We start from the raw sequence: 20,677 nt of genomic DNA on the forward strand, positions 1-20,677 counted from the left end.
AAGGGGGAGACATTTATTTGAATGAGAGAGAGGAAGACGGAGAAGTTCAATGTGGTTGATTGAGGTGTTCCACTGAACTTGTCAGGTGTGGTAGTGAAGATTAGTCAAACTAAAAATCTCATGTCTAGCATTGCTATCCAGTCCATTGTCTGTCTCCGTGTGTCTGTGAGAGATGTTAAAGGGGGGGTTGTCACACACTCCCCCCATAGAGCCAACTTCTTTATACCGCCCTCCCATTGTGTCTTGCACATGCATGAATCAATGGACTCCACTGGGAGGGATGTTGTTACTTCTTAAGTGCTTCCCAGTTCTGCTGTAGTCCAAAGTTTGATGCTTGAAATGATGGAAGCACATACAAAAGGTGGTTTTATGCTCTGGACTTTAGTGGCAAAGTTCAGGGAGAGTTTACTGGTCCAACTGTGTTGCACGGCAGGAACTCCCCATACCAGTTGTTTGATCCTAATGCAACCACATTAAGTGCCTTTGAGTATTTTTCAAGCCTGTGGGCTGCGCATAGTTGTGTGTTGCCAGAATATTCACTGTTTTTGCACTCGTGTTCAAGCTACAAGTGCATGCAGTGAGGAAACCATTTCAACACAAAAACTTCCCTGTAGTTGTCAAGCCATGTGTGTTTAGCGTCTCAATGGGTGCCAATTAAAACCACTCCGCCACTGTTTTACATTGACTTCATCACATCAACTCACTGTTTGTAAATCACTTTACACACAATTCAGCAAAGGTGTGTCAAAATATTTATGGCATGGGATGAAAGGCTGATATTATCACATGACCGTAATAAGCTAACATTAGCCTACCCTGAGACGACAGTCTACTCCAAAATCTCCATTTTTCTGCAAGAGTTTGTTAACTTGCTGCATTCAACCTCCTTTACTGCAAAATTTGCTACATTGTATCATTTGCCTATAAATGGGAAGAAATGATCAAAGTACAAACGCATTAGCTTAAGATGTTGCTTTGATGACTAAAGTATTTTACTCCATTAGCTCACCTTTGATACCATGTTTTGAGTTTTGCTACTTTCCTCAAGAATATTTAACATCAATGTTACAAACATTTTTAAATGTTAATATAAGCGAACAGCTCTTGGTTGAACATGTACAGTATTTGATGGGAATTAGTAATGTGAGAGGATTTTTATTTGGCGTTAACTACTTTTGGTCTACTTCATATATTGCAATCATCTTCCACTTTTTCCACACACCTAACCTTATGCCCCATTGTTTATTATCCAGAGAGCCATAAAGGGAAGCAGCTGATGAATTCAAACATCAATCCATCCATTTTTGCTTGCGCTTGTCCTCATTGTGGTCATGCGTAAGTCAAACGTTTCCAACACTGAGTGACGACCGTGAGGTGAAAGGACATCAGTTGGGACCTGCCTTTTGTTCGTCTCCTTGGGGCAGACGCGACAAAGTGGCTAAGAATGCGGCCTGAGATAATATGGCTCCGGCCGGGGTTTGATAGATCAAACAGAATCAGCACTTTTGTCACCCATGTGTTAGTAAGTCAGCTGTCCACTGGTTTGCTGTGAATTTAAAAAGTGCTTGATATAAAAGGAGACAGAAAAAAAAAATGGTAGTGATGGTAAAGGATTTGATAGACTTTTTTTTTTTTTTTTTAAGTTTTTCAAAATACTTTCAAATTGGAAACAACAGTAATTTAAAGAATCTGTTCCCGAGTTAATCTGCTGTGCTAATAAAGTATTGATTAACTTTTCAAGTAATGTTTTAACATCATACAAGTGATAACATAATCTGCTTTTCATTCGAGTCATTCAAGTCTTAAGTGTGAAAAAGTTTTATAGTTGGCATTCAGTCAGAAATTGAACCTAATGTAAAAATAAGACAATTTTCAAGGAGTTCCTTCTTAAATATGTGGTTCAAAGTTTTTTTTGAAACATATTTTGCTTGGAAAAAAAAAGTGGCAGCAGGAGCATTCGACTACATAGGTTCCTCTATAAATTTCTTGCAGTGTTCAAAAGTGTTCCCTCCAGATGCTGGAGAAATTGATTGCACATGCCGTTATTTTGAATTGTCATCCATTTGAAGTTCGATCATGCATAGGTTCAGTTATAACCTCCTCCAAAGCCCTGACAGCATTTTTTTTTTTTTTTTACTTGGTGTTTGTGTGATTTACTGTGCGCTACTTGTGCGTTAGGTCTGAGCTATTTGTCATTTAATAGTTCCCCTTCTGGCTGTACCCCGTGACATCCTTCTCCATGTGTCTCACATATGAATAGTCAGAGATCTGCATCACAACACCTCCCAACGGTGTTGGCCTTTGCTTTGTCTGTCTCCCCGGGGCTGTTTACATGACTAAAAGAAAAAACAAATGTTGATGAAGCTATTTGTTTGTAGATCAATTGTGTTTTGAAGGAACTATTGAAACATTTTCTCAAAGGTTAGATGTTTGGAAGTTTGTGATCTTTTTTGCTCCCCCAACTCCATGAGGAAAACACAATTTCAACACCTTGTCACACCATCTGCTTTGCAGCGCGTTACCCCCTCGGAGGTTAAAACTGTGTAGGCCAGCACAGGGTTGAAAGATGAAAAAGGCCAGGAGCATTCTCCAGAGCTTTTCTGAAGCGTTGATGTCTGTCTGTGGCAGCTGTGGCCGTCATCGACAAGGCCCCTGTTTTGCTTTTCGCCTCATCACGTGGTGGCCAGAAACGTGTCAGGATTTTTAATTGGTGTGTTTTGGTGATTCGGAAGGTTTCAGTGACATTGCGCTAAAAGTCAGCCAAGGCACGATTCTCTATTTTATTTATTTTTTCTGTACTGTGGGGTGTGTTGAGAGGGATTCAATCAATCGTATGTGTTAAACCTATAATATTTACGATTATTAATCCTGCTGGGTGTGCAACAGAGCCAGAGACACGTGGTGACATAAATGGGAAAAATAGCTAATTAAAAAAACTAAATTAAAATTTGCCAGACATGAATAAAGGCCTAACTGGCTGTGTTAAGGTGCTTGTATAACAAATCATTTTTCGAAATATTAACTTGACAAGTATTGGTTGCCGCTGTAATGTTTAGACTGCATACGCTCATATTTAGCTAACTGTTTGGTAGCTTCTTCTAGTTCTTCTGTTACTGCTTTTTCTTCTTTGTATCCTCATTGTGTGTATGTGTGTGTTTACATTTTAATAACTGCCAAGTAGAGGTTACCACTGGAATGTTTAGACCGCATAAGCTAATGTTTAGCTAAGTGTTTGCTAGCTTATTCCATTTCTTCTGTTACTGCTTGTTCTTCTCATCGTGTGTGTGTGCGTTTACATTTTAATAACTGTTCGATGTGTGTGCCCTAGAACACGCATGTCAGGGAATGTATGGAAACAAAATCACCCTTTTAAAAAACAATTTACAACACATTCAGTTCCAACATACAAGCCAGTTAGTGTCAGATTTAAGAGCCAAATTGTGCGTGACCCAAATCTTTTCGGTCCCTTCCTGCAAGAAGTGACTCTGACTGGAAAACAAGTGAAGATATTTGGATGGTTCTCAACCGCTTCGGTGTCAGCACTTTTCCAAAGCAGCCTATTATGTTTTGTAAAAAAAAAAAAAAAAAAACGTTCATCATATTGGCCAAGGTGACTGCTGCATAAATTATCCCAGCTGTCTTTGAAAAATATGCAGAGTAACACTCAAAGAGCCCCCTCCCCCCTTTTATTTTTTTTATAAGTCCACCGATGGGCCAATTTTGCAAAAGAAAACGAGGGGAAATATGTGAGGGGAGCCCAAGACAAATACAGTACATGCACACCTACAGGAAAGTGGGAAATCCAGTCAAGGTGAACCCAGGCAAAAATCCAGGGGTTTCCTCTCATGAGACTTTTTTTTTTTTTTTTCGAAATAGCAGGCGCTTATAACTACAGACAGTGTTTAAGGGCTGTCAGCAAACGTTTGAGTAGAAGAGCAGATGAGCAAGCCTGCAGGGAAACGGCAAAAAAAGCAACGTTTTAACCTGTACACAGAAATCACATTTGAGCACGAAAAGAGTTCGTCCCTCGGGGGATCGATTTGTTATGTCTGCGATGATCTATTGGGTTTCATGCAGGGTAGCCGAGAATAAAAGTTATTTATGCAATCTGATGTCATTGCAGTCGCATCAGCCACACCGCAGCAGACATTGGGCTGTTCTATTCGTTTATCATCACGGCATTCGCTTTTATTCGGTGCGTAGGGACATAGCGCAAAACAGCTCCAGCTAGAATACGGAGCTCATTGGAGCGCACATCTCCAAAGCTGTTTGTGTTCCATCGACATGTTAGCAAAACGCTTCCAGGTTCACGGAGATACACGAACCATCGTGGAAAATCAAGCAGAAGATCAATTCTTGATTCCAATGAATATTGCGCTTATTCAGGAACCTCACTCTTAAAATAAGCCGACATTTTGTTCATTGATACAAATGCTCCAAAATGTTTTAACGCTCAGTACCAGTCGACGACAAGAAGCCGTTACATCATTAGGGTTAACGACGTGTTGAATATTCCATGAGTCATTTTTCCTATTATTTCCTCTGCTGCTGCTTTTCCTCCCTGAAAGATTTTTATTCTTAACTCATGCGTGGGATAAAGATAAGCAGTATAATATACAATGTGCATCCATTTTCTGATAGCTGCTGACCCAGTATGGATATTCCTTGCCAAAGTTACATTTCATTAAGGATGAGAGAATGGAATTGTCTTTGATCGAATCCGTGCATTCATGCGCAAATTAAAAGCTCGACCTCGTCTCCAGCCGTCAAACAGAGCCTCAGCTAAGCCTCTTTCCAAGTCACAAGGTGAAAACCAAAATCATCTGATCTGATGTTTTTATTGGAACTGTCCTCGTCGCTGAACATCTGCTTTCAGTTTCAGCTCTTTTCACCGAGGGAGTTAAATGGAGGAATGTTTTCAGTGGCTCAGATATGTTCATGTTTTATTGTGTGTGGGGGGGTCAGGTGTTGATCACACAGTGGGCCAGAAAGGAAATATAATTCATCTGTGCCACGCTCAAATAGAAACAGGTTTCTGGAAGACTAATCTTGTTAACAACCAAATAAAACGTCGACTTTGAGGTGCACAGGGATGTAAAAAGTCTACACACCTCTCTTCAAATGTCAGGTTTTTGTCATCTGAAGAAAATAATTTCTCCTCTCACTTGTACAACCCAATTACGGAAACAAAATAACTGGAATAATGCGGTTGCAAAAGTGTACACACCCTTACAACACCCCCTCGAGGTATTCTACTCTACAAAGTGGCCTATCTGTGTGTTACAATGCTGCGTTCCGATTTGCATGTCACGCCGTATTGGTGATATGAGTCACACTTTACGTCTGCGCTCATTTGTCGCATGCTTACTCGTCCGGAAAGGCCGCGTGTGTGGCAAAGGTCAGTCACGCCGTTGCCATTGTGCCACATTAGAACGCTCTAATTGAGACGTGACGTGATACCCCTGCAGCCTTGACACTCGGGGAATCACATAATCATGTGATGACGCTAGCTGGAAAATGTTGTCGTACATGATTGTTGTTGTTGTTTATGCATCTGTCCCTGTCGGGGTGTCGCTCTATTCTTAGAAGCACAAATCTACGACCGCCAATGGTGTCCAGAAATGAAGCATGTCCGTTCAGCTCATTTGCAGCCATCTCGCTCACTAACACCAACCAATCCTTGAGGACAGCGACCTGACTCGTAATCGACTTTGACTTACCGTCGGGCGCTATTCAGAGGTTTCATGTTACAGCGTGGATTAATCTGCATTCCTGAGTGTCAAGATTGCCTTTTGCTCATGACTCCAATGCCCTCGTTGACCTGCTCCATTTCAAGATCTTTGCCAGAACAAGGGAGTTTGTCAATCAGCGGCAGAAAAGGTTAAACTTAGCAAAATGTTAGTTCCCAGGTTTTATTTTACTTGTTAAAGGCCCTTTTGTTGTCCTGGATCTCATTCTGTTACAAATATGCTCATCGTCTACATTTACCGAGATTTGGCCGAAGCTCAGTGAGGACATTGATGCGGTCGAATCAAGTGGGAGTTGCGAGATGAAAAGCAGTGAAAGACACCACAGAGGCCGCAAGTAGGTGTGGCGCACCCTCGTGCACGGCCCAAAACTGCAGCGCTTTTGTCTTTTATTGGACGAGGAGCAAACAGAGATTGAGTGGAGGGAACATGAGAACTGCCTTGTGCTGTCAAGGTCTGCTCACAGTCGATGCAGCAAGACATTTTTGGGGCCTCAGTGAAACGACGATAATGATAGCCGTTTCGAACTCCACTTGGAAAGCTGCTTTATTTCCATTTCCAATGATGCCCCATTTGGAAGAAGCATGCACGCATGGGATGGATGCCCATGTAGAATGTTCCAAGTGTTTTTTTTCTGCTGTTGTTTTTGCCTCTTGTGTGGTGTGCTTTGCTGGATTGGATGATTGGAGGCTTATAAGTAGCACTAAATTTTAATGTTTTAACCAGCGTGCTCAACTTCCTGTTTTTGTCGTTTGCTTTATGGGACTGTCGGGTGGAGTTGCTTTTTGGAGAGATGGCAAAAGGAATCAGATTTAGTACTAGTAGAAGGACTGTCGTGACTTTGTGGCATCAATTTGAAAACACGTTGTCTTTACAAACAACAATATATTGGTTGCTAGCAATGGCGCAACTCTTAGTTTTTAAAAATAATGTGTTCCTGTGGCTTTACTAATGTTGCTCACGGAGTAACAAAAAGTGCCAAGTAAGCTATTTTATTTAAAAAATCCCACCTATGAGATATTTAGGTTGCCACAAGACACAACAATTCTCTTGAATAACGCCACGGATGGGAAATACCTCTGTCCGTCGAGAACAAATAAAATACAGCAACAAAGCATGTTTACTGAGCTTTCTTATCATGTGATGACACTTGGCATGATTAAATTGTTCAAGTCTAGTGTGGCTCTTGTAATCAAATAATTGTTTCATTTTGTCCAGTTAATTTAGATGCACCCAACTTAGTAAAATACAGCATCCAAAATTAGTCCTATCAACTTGAAGTACAGTATATCATATATACCATCTGCAGACAAGTCTGCGGCTTTTTGACTAGTACACAGGATATGTTGGTTCCTCCCACAAAGGGCTCGGTGTGTTACAAACCTTTGCGCATGTTTCACTTTTGCTTGTTGCTACGGTTCCTACTCAATAGAGAGGTAAGGCGTGATTTGTAGTCGGGGGCATCGGGCTCCTATAAATCTCGACGCACACCTCGAAGTCACAGGGAGCCCTTGGAACTCAGAATATTTGCTGTAGTGTCTGCTCAACTCATTCTCATTTGCTGATTTAGTTTTGGTGAACAATAGTGAAGTCGACTTGAATGAGGTTGTCAGGTAAACTGAAACGGCTTGTTGTCGTCAATGTGAGGTAAGCATCTCTGGCTGCTCATCTCATCAATCATCTCTCCATGCTTCCTTCAGGGTCAGAAGTCAGTCTGGGCCACAGCAACATGTCGGACTACACCAAGCCACACCACGCCAACCCGCCGCACGGCAAAGGCGACAAGGCTCACCACGGGGGCGGCGGTGACTTCAGCTACGTCGGCATCGACGCCATCCTGGAGCAGATGAGGAGGAAGGCTATGAAGCAAGGCTTTGAGCTCAATATCATGGTTGTGGGTGAGTCCAATGAATGTCAGAAAAGTTCCAGGACTGGCGTCACAAACTCCCCCACCCCCAATCCTCTGTTCCTTTGCGTGCGTTCATTTCGGTGTCGAGTCAGGAAGTTTTGCGGTGGTGGTGGCTCAGTGAAAGTAAGTGTTGAAGTCACGCTGCTTTCAGTGCACCACTTGTCTGGGTCAACATTTGATGCATTTACAGCCTCTGACCATAACTCATTGAGTTCACCAGCCTTGTTCCTCGGTCATGCTTTTGTTGGCGAGAGCCGATATTTATCGTCAGAATAATTCAAGATGACTTTAACTGCTCTCCAGACTCCTACAAAGCACATGCGGTCATCGCAAAAGCCTCGCTTGCGCTCAAATAAACGACTTACCTTTCAAGCCGTCCTGTCCTGTAACTCCACAAATGGTTACTTCATTTTTTTTTTCTTTTTCACTCTTTGAAACGGCCGCACATGTTTCCGATAAAACCTAAAGCTGTCATTTTCTTTCTCGCGTGTTTACAACAGTTATTGACTCAGCACGCAATTCCATAAAAACAATCACATGGTATCCATTATGAATATTTTGGGGTTTTGACTGCCACATTCCAAAATGTGGAACAAAGAAGTTCTTTTTATTGATGAACTTCAGGGCAGAATAATGAACACGCAGTGGGGACGTTGTAATAAATCCTGCACGGAAAGAATGGAATGCCATATTTCCATTTACTTGATTTGAATTTGTTACTCCTGCTTTGATTCCAAACCCTATAAGGTGTTAACATGTCCAAAACCATAAGGCTAAACAGTTGTGCATTCCTGCTGCATTATTATTATTATTATTCGCATAACAAAGTAGCATTAAAGGCAGCGATACAGCGATCGAATGTTGAACCTTGGCGCAAATGCATTTTAATCGTCGCTGTGGGCCAATTCACCGATTTGAAGCTGACGTGTCAACTTGCTTTCTCGTGCAAATGAAACCTGAGCTTGCACTCTGCGGTTAAGTCACACTCGCGCCTCCACTGCGGTACCAAACAACGAAAGTGCGAAAGGTGAATGAATTATTACAGTGATTTAAAAAGAAAAATGTGTGTGTGTGTGTGTGCGTTTATGGTGGACAGGGCAAAGCGGCTTGGGCAAGTCCACTCTTATGAACACGCTGTTCAAATCGAAGGTGAGCCGTAAGTCTGTTGAGCCTGACGCCGGGGACAGGATTCCAAAGACCGTAGAGATCAAGTCCATCAGTCACGGTGAGTTATGGCTCATCTCCACATTTGACTCATTTTGGGGGAAAAACACACCCGAGAACAAGTCGGAGCCTTCGACTAACTCATCGGTGTTTCTGCGTGCAGATATAGAGGAGAAAGGTGTGAGGATGAAACTGACGGTCATCGACACGCCAGGCTTTGGGGATCAGATCAACAATGAGAATTGGTGAGACCTCAGTGGATAAAAAAAAAAAAAACTCGTCTTCGGTCTGTCACACAACTTAAACAGAAAAAAAGGACTAGAATCCACATGCTAATATATTAGCAACATTCCAGATCATTTATATGAGCCGTTTGGATTTCTCAGCAAAATTCTATTTGAATTATTTCAGTTGTTTTGATTTCTCTCAGCTGGCAGCCCATCATGAAGTTCATCAATGACCAGTACGAAGCCTACCTGCAGGAAGAGATCAACATCGACAGGAAGAAGAGGATTCCAGACTCCAGGGTGCACTGCTGCATATACTTCATCCCGCCCACTGGCCACTGGTGAGCGCACATTAGCCTAGCGTGTTGCTAACCACACACAGCCATGTTTCCCACTGCTGCCAAGACGAAGCAGGCCTGCTGGGGATTTTCTCCAATCCATCAGTTGTAGCGCAGTTGGTTCTCTCGCGACCACATGTGGAAGTCATTACCTCCTCAGAGACACTCGAGTAGGACTTTGGAGAATCGCAAAGTAACCCAACTCGGTTGAGCTCACACATTTTAGAAGATTTGAAGTGTCACGTTGACAGATGATAGTAACACATTTCCATTCTATTTTTTTATTGGTACAAAAAAAAAAAAAAAAGACCGCGCGTGACCTCCTAGTCTTTGTTCACTGTTGCCGCATGTTTCCGACGTCCAGCCACTGCGTTTTTGCGTGTTTGACAGCCTCCCTCATGGTGTGTTCATGTCACCGCAGCTGTCGCTTCTGGAATGTGCAAGCGCTCTGTAACTATATGCCTCGGATTTGCAACACGAGGCACAACTAAACCACTTCACTGTACATATTGTTTGCTTACATGCAGATGCAATAGTCACCATTTGCTGAATGTGTTTGAAGAAGAAGCATCTGTTGGCAGCCGGGAAAACAGAGTTCTTGGCAAGCGCCACGCCGACATGGCTTGAAATGTACATTTTGGACGCAGGATTGAATGAAGGCTCGGAAATGCGCACTTGTGAGGGAGGGCTAATTAGCAAATGCCCTTTTAGAACCTTGCTGCGTTCATTGCATATCATGTTCCTCTAATTTTACTTGCATGTCGGCGATGTCATTTTATTTGGTTTTAGAGGTTTTGGATTGTTGAACAGCAGCCAGCCACTGAAGTAAGGCGCTGTCGACCAACAGCAAAGCGATCCTAATAGTAGCCGAGCCAATTCAGCCAGCCCAAATGTAACGGCTGCCATCTAGTGGTTGCTTTGGGTCGTTGCAGCCTACCGTGTCTGTGGACCGACGTCAACGTTGCATAGTAGCCATTCACACAAGTTTTCCGCTGTCCTTTGCAGTCTGAGGCCTCTGGATGTGGAGTTCATGAAGCGTCTCAGCAAGGTGGTGAACATCGTGCCCGTCATCGCCAAGGCCGACACGCTGACGCTGGAGGAGAGGGACTACTTCAAGCAGACGGTGAGCGCCGCCACGTCAGCAAATGGACCCGGTTGAGAGCCGTTCTCCTCTTTGACCCGCTCAACCTCAAGCACTTGCTTTTCCGCTCAGATAAGGGAAGGGCTGCGAGCCAACGATATCGACGTCTACCCTCAGAAAGAGTTTGACGAGGACGCAGAGGACAGGATGATTAATGATAAAATTAGGGTAAGGTTATAAATGATGAAATGTGAGTGAAATCACCATGAAACAGGCAAAGCATGACCCTGTTTCCAGGAAATGATCCCGTTTGCAGTGGTGGGCAGTGACCAGGAGTACCAGGAGAACGGGAAGAGGATTCTGGGAAGGAGAACAAAATGGGGCACCATCGAGGGTAATACACACGTGATATGGACAAACACGTGCAGCTTAAATACAACGTGTGTTGCTTGTTTAAAAGAAAAAAAAAAAAAAAAAGAAAAAAATCCGCCCACAAACCACCCGAGGTTTTCCTATTTTGTTGATAGGAGTCAATGCTGAGGCAAAGAATCTGTTTCATTTTGTATTAAGAGATTCGAAACTCATGCTGGAGATCTTCCTTCGAGTCTGCCGGATTCTATCCCTTCTTTATCTGTTTGCCTCTTGTACAAAGTGTGGGCGGTTTCCTTTCGGTATCTCAAGAGTATTGGGCCTGACATTTGTTGTTGTTTTTGGCTCGTAAACTTGCAGTTGGGAGGTGCGGGAGGGAGGGCTTTCACTCAACAAAAGAATGGAACTGATAGCAGAAAGTATGAGATAATTGCCTCAATAATCTAAAATATTATTTAAATAATGATTATAACGGCAACCAAAATATAGTATTTCTTTTTCTGAACAAATGACATCGCAATTTGTCAACTGGCCGATATACAACTGGCCATCAATCGTGTCGTGCATCTAAAAAGCTTTTTTTTCTTTCTCAATTCTTGCAGTTCAATGTAAGTGTTAGATGATATGAATTCGCCACCATACCATCTCCTTCAGTTAAAGTAAAAGAAACTAAATTAAAGCTGAGCGACTTGTCCTGAGCTCTGTGTGGGGGAAAATCCTTGCATTCGCTTTGGTGAGCAACACCGCCGCCCTGTGGTCAAGACATGACTTGCAGGCAGAGTAGCGCTGAGTGGATTGATGAGCTCCTAATCATTTCTCATTATATCGTTAGAGTTAACGGCTTGCTTGATTTGAGTGTTGAGTTCCATTTGAGTGCATCAGGAGAAGAAATGATTAAATAATGGCACCACATACGTGCCTGTTTTGTTTTGCAGTCGAGAACATTGCGCACTGTGAGTTCGCTTACCTGCGAGACCTTCTGATCAGGTACCTTCCAATGCAGGCCGTCACCATCACATGATTCCTTTATACTTTGCTCAAGACCACACGTTTTCTTTTCTCCAGGACGCACATGCAGAACATCAAAGACATCACGGGCAGCATCCATTACGAGACGTATCGCGTGCGCCGACTAAACGAGTCCAACAGTCACTTGAGCTCTCACCCGTCCGAGCGTCCTCCTGCTCAGCTCAAGGCGAACGGTCAGGCCGAGCTGCTGCCGGGCAGCGGCGTGCAGGTCAACGGAGTGGCGATCCAACATCAAGTCCTCACCCATGAGATGTAGTACCCCTCGCATATACACCCCACTCTGTTTACGTGAGCGGTGTTCCGTGAGTGTGAAACTATTTCCCTAGTGGGACTTTTTGCAGTAACAAGCCACTTTACTATGACTATAATAAACATGGAGTGGGGCATTGAACCAGCCTTCTAAACGTTCACACTTTTCAGATTGTTTATGCTAATTAGGATGGTGAGGGAGAGGCAGTGGTTCGTTGACCCATCACTGGCGGAGCTAGGAGTTTTCCCCGATGGGCAGCGTCATGGATATCTCAGCGGGTCTGCAAAACCTAAAAACAAAGTCAATTATCTGGCCGGACGCCTGATGAACCTACAAACTAGAATTGAAAAACTCCTAAAATCCTCGTTTGTAAAACATGCCCATCAGAGGAGTGCAAGAACCCTATTGGAAAGAGAGAGACCAAAATAATAGACCAAAATAATATGCCGTACCTGGGGGAGAAAAAATTTCCGGAAAAATAGTATTTGATTTTTAAATCAAAAGTCGTATTTGTTTAAGGCAAACGTGTGTAATTTCACGAGACTATATATATAAAAAAATGTATAATTTATGAGATTGCATTAAAATTCCAACATTCTCATCATACTACGCTTAATTCTAATGTGCTATATTTTAGGGTTAAAAAAATGATTCCTGTAATCTTTTTTTTTTTTTTTTTTTAATCCCCCTCTAAACAAACATAACAAAACTTTTGAGTGTGGCCCTTTTTGCTTGTCCATTGGCCCTGCCAAGATTCCTCACCCCTAATAAAAAGCACAGGGAAGAAGCTCACATCGCATTTAAACATCAGCCAAACGAAAACAAAAATAACTTTTTCTATTCTTTATTAGCCCTGATTTGTGCTGACCGTCCGCTTTACTTTTGTGTTGACATTCACATAGTTACTTGTCAGCATTCATTTGGAGTAGCGTGATTGTATTAAGAAGGAAGTTTTGCCCCCCCCATGTGATGGTTGTTAAAAAAAAATATATATATATATATATAAAACCTCACTGTCTTGTCTAAAAAGCAGTCATCTTGTATTTGTTCAATTACCTTTCTATCTATCTTTAGTCATCTCATTCTATTGTTACTGTAAACAAATGCTTGCCATCCCTTTGTTCATTTCTTTTGGCCCCTAAATAAATATTAAAGTCACTTTTTGTTTGGTAAATATTTGTGTTTAGTGAAGCTATTCTTTTAGCAAATGTTAAATTGAAGGTTTGTAGCAAGTACATAGCAACATTTAAGGTGAAAGGATTTGTTTGTGAAGTGCACGTGCGTGTTTGTCTTTCATAAGTGCATTTGCAATTGTAGCATTTGTTTTGTTTCAGTTGCATGTGATGCTGTCGTTTAGAGATGAATGCCATAATACTTAACATAAGAAGCAATTTTACTCTTTTTTTTTTTTTTTTGTAGAAACCGACTCAAGGAGCATCTTTTACATTTCCATAATTGCAATTCACATACATGTCATTTCACTGCCGCTTTATTATTAAGCAAAGGAGTACAGTTCCACATCCGAAGGAAGTTGTCGGTTACTTATTGTTCATTGTTGTATAGTTCGTTGACTTTTGTGACCGTATAATAGAATTATGGATTTATCTTTGGTATGTTATGCTCAAAGAATAAAAATGGATATTTTTATTGTTTAACTTGTTTGTCTGAGACGAGATTCGAACCCCCACGCGTGCTGGCTACGAGATAGCCATGCTGGCGTAACTAGAGGAGGGGAGGTGGGTACATGGGGCATTGCACCCCCACATGTTGCAATTGGAGGTGTCAGGCCCGCATAATTGACTTCTGGGTATTTTTATACTTTTCTTCCCCCTGGATTTATTTGATTTGATTTTTGTCCTTCGTCCGCCTGCCAGAACCCCCTACAAATTCCACGCATGAAGTAAATGATTATCGAAGCCAGATAAAAGTGATGGGCTTTTGACTTTATCATCATTTCAGGTTTAGCATCGTGGAAAAACTTTCAACTGTTTGCTAAGTAATGTTTGGGAAGAAGCCCTCTACTGCAGCGCTCGTACAAAATTAAAGAAATACGTGTACTCGTACGGTCCAGTGGCGGCCCTGAGCAATTTGGTGTCCTCGGCAAGACTTTCCCTGGAGCCCCCTGGCCGAGGCCGTGGTGTGCCAAAAGACAAGTCAGCTGGAGGGCGTTTGGTGTGATGCCCCAAATAGAATTGTGGAAGCCTGCAAAGTGGAGGGCGCCTTTTATATCTAAATATGCATTTATATGGGATAGAACAACTTAGAAAGAAAAATTATATATATTGGGTGGTTGTAGGTGCCCCCCTCCCCAACTGGCGCCCTAGGCAATGGTCTAGTCTGCCTGGTGGTAGGACCGCCCTTGCAAGTCTCAACTGGATTAAATGAAATACCTAACATCGGAACAAAGCTGGCTGATTCTGCTTTTTCAGTGTGACACGTCTAAGCTGTAGTTATGTTCAAATAACACCAAAAGACCAAGGGCAGATGTTTTGCAAGGACAAATAAGAGAAGAAACCCCATCAGTGGTTGTAAACACCTTCACTGGCTCACCAGCGTCGTCGTTACCAGGCAGATTTTTTGTCGGGTCAGACAGCCAAGCAAATATTGTATGCTTGATGCAGACGTTCAGTTAAAAAACAAAACAACGTATAATTACTTGAAGGCAACAAAGCATGCAGAGAAAGACTTGCTGTGTGACGATGGACAAACACCCCATTCTCAGCCCCCCCCCCCCCCCCCCCCCTTCTACTCCACAGCCTGCGCTTTGTCACTTTGTTCTGTCAAACGGCGCAAAGCACCCCACGTACACTAAGTACACACTTGCGTGGGGTGGTAAGCCAGGGTCACGCAGGTGCTTCAAAGCGTTACAGTTCAATAAGTCAGTCAGTCAGTCATTATTACTATTATTTAGGTAACAGGCAATGGCATTTTGTAACAGTACAAAAAAAGATACTTTTTTTTTTTTTTTTTTTACACACAAATGACAAAAACCATCCGTGCCTGAATAGCAGTGGGGAGAACAAGATCAGATTAAATCCCCACTCCAATATTGTTCCAATAAAATCTTCGTTTTGTTTTTTGCAGGATTTGCTTCCGAATGATGGCCTGTGCATTGCTTGTGCCGCTCGTCGTGACTCAGAGCCGCAACAGTGATGACATTCCGTAAAGACTTAAAGGAGCTGTATGGCGTAAGACAAAGGGGGTTATGGAAGCTTACGCGGCCGCTTTTGCGTACGTGTAGCGCGCACGCACGCACGCACACACTCGTCATAAAGTTCCCAAATGGAGCCAATGAACGAGCAACAAATGTGCAAACTTTCGAAGCGCCTTTGAAGATGACGGCGATTGAGCGCTTTATAGGAAGCTCGCTCGCTGAGTTCTTTCGGCTCGTTTGGTTCAGTGGATTCGCCTGCTCGCACCTCTTCACGCGGCTCCAGCTCCAGCACCAGCAGCAGCAGCAGGTCCGAACGCTCCCTCCCTTCCTAGTCATCATCGAAAGAAGATGAACTTCTCCAAGCTGCTGTGCTTGGTGCTCGTGTACAGCGAGCAATTTGGGCAAGGTAAGGCCGTTGAATTCAATGACTATGTTGCTAACCATTTTGCGCAAGCTTTTAGGCGCATGAATAAAACTGGACTTAGGAGACGACGCTTTTGTTGTGTGTGCCTTGCTTTTTCTCTGCCACATCACTTATTCACTATAAAGAATAAATTCGGATTTTTGTTAACAAATTGAAATCAATGTTGCATCCTTAAACAGAATGTGGCGCTTTTTGAAGATAGATAACACGTTACCTTGATTTCAAAGAAAGCCTATTTAAAAAAAATATATATGTGCAAACAGTATACTCTTAAAAATAATGAATTCAGACTTGATTTCCCCAACAGTTAAAGGAATCACATTTTGCATTTTGAAACTGAACGTGGTGTTTTTTTTTTTTTTTTTAATATAGTTAATCAAAATTGATTTCAAAGAAAGCCTTTAAACGAAAAAAACATTCAAAACCACTCATGGAAACTTTCATTGCAAACGGTATCCACTGTCAAGAATAAATTAAGATTTTTTTCTTTTTTTTCTCTAAATGATTAAAGGCAATCACATTTTGCATTTTCAAACAGAACATGGCGTTTTTGGAATATTACCTTGGTTTCAAAGAAATAAAATACATTTCAAACCACTTTCATTGCAAACGGTTTTAAATCAGAACATGTTTTTTTTTTTTTTTAATTTAATAATCCAAATGTTACCTTGGTTTCAAAACATTTCAAACCACTTTCATCGCAAATGGTGTACACTATATAGAATAGATTTACTAGATCTTTTTTAAAAGAAAAAAGGATAATCACATTTTGCATTTTCAAACAGAACATGGCGTTTTTTTAACATAATAAAACACGTTACCTTGGTTTCAAAGAAAGCCTATTTGAAAAACACTCATGGTAACTTTCATTGCAAACAGTATAGAGTAAAAAAATACAGAAACAAAGGGAATCACATTTTGTATTGACAAACAGATCATGACGTTCAAATATCAAAAATATATCAAACAAAGCCCATTTGAAACAAAACGTTGCAAACCATTCATGTAAACTCCCGAGCAAACAGTAAATAGAATAAATGGTGAGTTTTGCTAACTAATTCAAATAAGAAAGGGAATCACATTTTGCATTTAAGAAACAGAACATGCTGGGGGGAGGGGGGGAATAGAGATGATCAAAATATGTTACCTTTGTTTTTGTTTGAAACAAAACATTTCAAACCACTTGTTCTGCCCTTTTGTAATAAGTTTAAGTAGAAACACGTTTACACGTAGTGCTTTACCTCCCTCTAATGGTTGCAGTGGAAAGTTGTTTTTGAGAGCAAACACAGGACGGCAGCAAGCAATGTCGACTCGTGTGCAGGTGTTAAGAACTGATGTTTAAACCTTTTATGTTGTGCCTTGGACAAGATTTGTCCGTGAGATTTTGAGAGACTATTTTATTTTGGTTATATGTGATGTTTAATGCAAACCTATTCACTGTAAATGTGATGTAGCTTGTATGTGTTTAGCTAACGCACAATTTTACTTGTATTTTCTCCTAGTTTTACGACGGTCTTAAGAGGGCAATGGTTTGAGGCCATTCTACAAATAAATCAGCTAAAAGAAACCAAGTTTGATTATTTGGAGCGCCGTTAACTCGCTGTCTAGCTGGTGAAAAACTAGATGCTTCAGAGTGAGGACAGCACACCACTCGTAGAAAACAAAAGACAAATTAAATTGGTGCTTACGCATGACGGATTACAATTTGGATCCAGCCCTGTAACGTAATTCCAAAGACAACAATTGACAATGGCTAAAGGAATATTCAGAAATGAAAACGGCAAATAGCGTCTAACAGTCTTTCTTCAAATGTGTACTTTGCACACAGACCAGAATAGAGTGAGTGAGTGATGATATACTTTGCCCCCTTCTGCTTTTGTAGTGCTGGCAACAGTGCAGACAGGAGAAGAATGCAAGGGCACCGCTGGCACAACTGAGACGTGCAAGCGCAAGAAGGACAAAGCCGTCAAATTGACAATCGCAGGCACAGCTAACAATCCTGTCACATGGAAGAAAGGAACTACTCCAATATCGGCACAAGCTGCTAAGTATGCGTTAGATGTTGACAAAAACAAAATACTGACGATCCTGAACCTGAAAGAAGGCGACGAGGGAACCTACACGGCCGAAGGCACCTCACCGGTCGAAAAGTTCCAGGTCCAAGGTTAGATGTTGCAGGAAAGCCGCTGGCCACACAAAAGCTTCTTGTGCACCATTTCCTTCGCACAGGGCACACACATGTTTTTAGAATGTGGGAGGAGAAGGCGCGCGCACAGCGACAACACGCACACACTCCACACAGGGAAACTGCGTTTGCAAAATTCTCTTATGCTCAGGAGAAAAGTTGGAGAAAAAAACGGATTTGTCCAAAATAGCAAAACATCTCGGCGCCTTTTTCCACTTAGTGCCACAGTCTTTGCAAAGAGTGAGTGATTCTGCTTTTCTTGTGCTGGCAGTGGTACCAGTCTGCACAGCCCAGGAGTCTGCAAAGGTGACATGCAACGGCAAGCTGGGTGGAGAGCTCGAATTGAAGATGGATAGCGCCGCCACTACATTCGAATGGTATAAGGAGGCGACAAAAATTACTACAGACAGTTCCAAGTACGGTCCAGTCAACGAGATTACCCTGACGATCCTGAACCTGGCAGACGCCGATGAGGCAGCGTTCAAGGGCAGCGCCAGTGGCAAAACATACGAGTTTGCCGTCCAAGGTTTGGAAAGCCGCTTGCCACTTCTTGTGCACCATTTCTTTCCCTTTGGTCACTTGTGCTTTTCTTGTGCTGGCAGTGGCGCCAATCTGCACGGGCAGCAGTGCCACACCCAAGACGTGCAAGGGCACCCTGAACAAAGACCTCGTATTGAAAGTCGGAAGCACAGCTACCAAAAAGGTCGTCTGGAAGAAGGACAACAAACCTCTTGGCGGTGACAAATACGTCAAAAGCGGAACAGATGACATTAAGCTGAGGATCACCAACCTGGTAGCAAACGACGCGGGAACCTACACGGCCAGCTACAACGCTGCCGACGAAGAGTCCTTCACCGTCAACATTCCGGGTGAGTTTGATTGACCCGAAAACATTTTGCATTTCATTGGCAGTGGAAACCAACCAATAAGCAAGCCCATTCAGCAGCACTTTTTGTTTTACAAACCGCACTCGCAGTACTGCGCGCAAAAGTGTGCGGCAAGTTCAAACGTTGCCACCTGACCTTCTCCAATTGCCATTCTCCCATTCAGGTGTGTCAGGAACCAATGCGGGCGGCGCCAAAAAGGAGTCAACTGAGAACGGCAAGGACAACAGCGGCGGCGGCGGCAGCAGTAACAGCGGCACTGACCAAGTCAATTTGGGCGAGGGCAAGGGCACGGGCAAGGGCGCCGGCGATCACGGCGGCGGCGTCGGCGGCCTGTCCTACTCACCTGCTCTGCTGGTGACGGTCACCCTGGTGCATCTGCTGCTTCAGCTGGCCGCCTAGAAGACAGCAAGCCGAAGGCGGAGGGAGAAAAAGTGACCGCCAGCCATTGATTGACCACTGCATGCATTCTGCCGTTGATTTGCCACTATAGGCGCATTTAGGCATTGATTAAGCTTCCATTTACCACTGTAGGTGCATTTAGTTCAGTTTTGCCACTAGGCGTATTTAGTCGTTGATTAAGCTTACCTTTGCCGCTCACTGTAGGCGCATTTAATCATTAATGTTTGGCTTAGGTTTGCCACTGTATGCGCATTTTGCTTTCGATTGATGCTTCTCTTCCCCCCCCCCCCCCCTATAATCAATAAAATCATCAATCCTTGTTTGTTCTGAATGAGCTCATTCGTAAATAGCGAAGGGTGAAGTTGAACTTCGATTCTGCGAATCCAGCGCTTCCTTCCAATTGTCTTCACTTTTATCCTAGCAAAACAAGGTTGAATTTGTCTTGACTCTTTCAATTCTATCTCTTTGCTTTATTGCGTTATTTTGTATTTGTATACATCCTATATGTGTTTACGTGGTTTATTTTTCAAGCTCTCTCGATTTACACTAACCTATCCAAGCCACATTGCTGGATGGATGCAAGAAATGATAGTACAGAGAACAGGATGCTCGTTTTGAGTTCTCCATTGCAAACATGCAAACAGGTCGGGCTCCGCTGAGGGCTCATGCGTGAATCGCTGCCGTATCTTTTTTTTTATTCGACAAGATCACCCAAGAGTGAAAAACGTCAAGTGGAGTATTCATTGGCCGCCGACACCGGATTAGCACTTTAGCCGCCACCCAGAAGCCGTGCCAGCAATGATGAGGCCCAATGTGCGACGAGAATCTATCGACTTTTGTGTGCAATCATTAATCCCGTAGTGTCCATTTTTAGTCATGTCTTTTGGGGGGGGGGGCTGTTTGTTTGGAAGATTTTACTTTAGAAGCGACTGTTCATCGAAGACCTCGTGGATTTACATGCAAACAAACAATTCATCTGGAGATCAAATAACAGTGTGCCGAGTGTGCGCTTTCATCCAGCAAAGGAAGTCCCACGTTATTGTGGCAAAAGTAAGCAAGGTAAGACGTCGAGATGCCTCGACTTGTTTCCTGATGCTGTTTTAAGTCTTCCACAATCATGGGCTGGTTACCTTTGCTGTGTTCACAATAAACCAAAAACTCGTTTTTTCAATGAACTTTTTTTCATAGCAGGCTTTGGAAAAAAAATCCCTCGCAACGCCACCGAACCAAACATGTCAACGTTACCACTATAAATGAATTGTTTTGAACGCTAATGAAAGTGCACAAAGCAGGTCTTTAAGTGGGTCGTGTATTGCACCACTGCCCCCTGCTGTTCATCAACAGCATCACCATCTCCAACTCCTGCCAACATAAATGACTACATAAATGGAGAAATATATGAATAAATAAATCAACAAATAAATAAATAAATAAACGGATAAAAGGATAAATAGATAGATGAAAAAATAGATAGCGAGATAGATAGATTGATAAATAAATAAATGAATAAATAA

The 20,677-nt window shown here is 42.6% G+C and overlaps 2 protein-coding genes across 7 annotated transcripts in view; one reads left to right on the forward strand and one right to left on the reverse strand.

Annotated features, from left to right (window-relative positions):
• Positions 1–13,769, forward strand: part of sept9b (septin 9b) — a 38,085-nt gene extending 24,316 nt beyond the window's left edge. For 5 of the 6 annotated variants that reach the window (XM_037262745.1, XM_037262736.1, XM_037262727.1 and 2 more), the window contains 9 exons: positions 7,448–7,645; positions 8,753–8,881; positions 8,984–9,065; positions 9,251–9,388; positions 10,391–10,508; positions 10,599–10,694; positions 10,764–10,860; positions 11,771–11,822; positions 11,901–13,769. In XM_037262745.1, coding sequence (XP_037118640.1) covers positions 7,448–7,645; positions 8,753–8,881; positions 8,984–9,065; positions 9,251–9,388; positions 10,391–10,508; positions 10,599–10,694; positions 10,764–10,860; positions 11,771–11,822; positions 11,901–12,120 — 1,130 coding nt within the window. In that variant the 3' untranslated portion in view covers positions 12,121–13,769. Of the gene's footprint in view, positions 1–7,220; positions 7,361–7,447; positions 7,646–8,752; positions 8,882–8,983; positions 9,066–9,250; positions 9,389–10,390; positions 10,509–10,598; positions 10,695–10,763; positions 10,861–11,770; positions 11,823–11,900 lie in introns of those variants that run through there. The other variant, XM_037262763.1, reaches the window with a different exon arrangement.
• LOC119121673 overlaps positions 1–20,677 on the reverse strand; it is a 296,445-nt gene that overhangs the window by 141,553 nt on the left and 134,215 nt on the right. The window lies entirely within an intron of this gene.

This window comes from Syngnathus acus, chromosome 1 (genome assembly GCF_901709675.1).
Source record: "Syngnathus acus chromosome 1, fSynAcu1.2, whole genome shotgun sequence".
Lineage (NCBI taxonomy): Eukaryota > Metazoa > Chordata > Actinopteri > Syngnathiformes > Syngnathidae > Syngnathus > Syngnathus acus.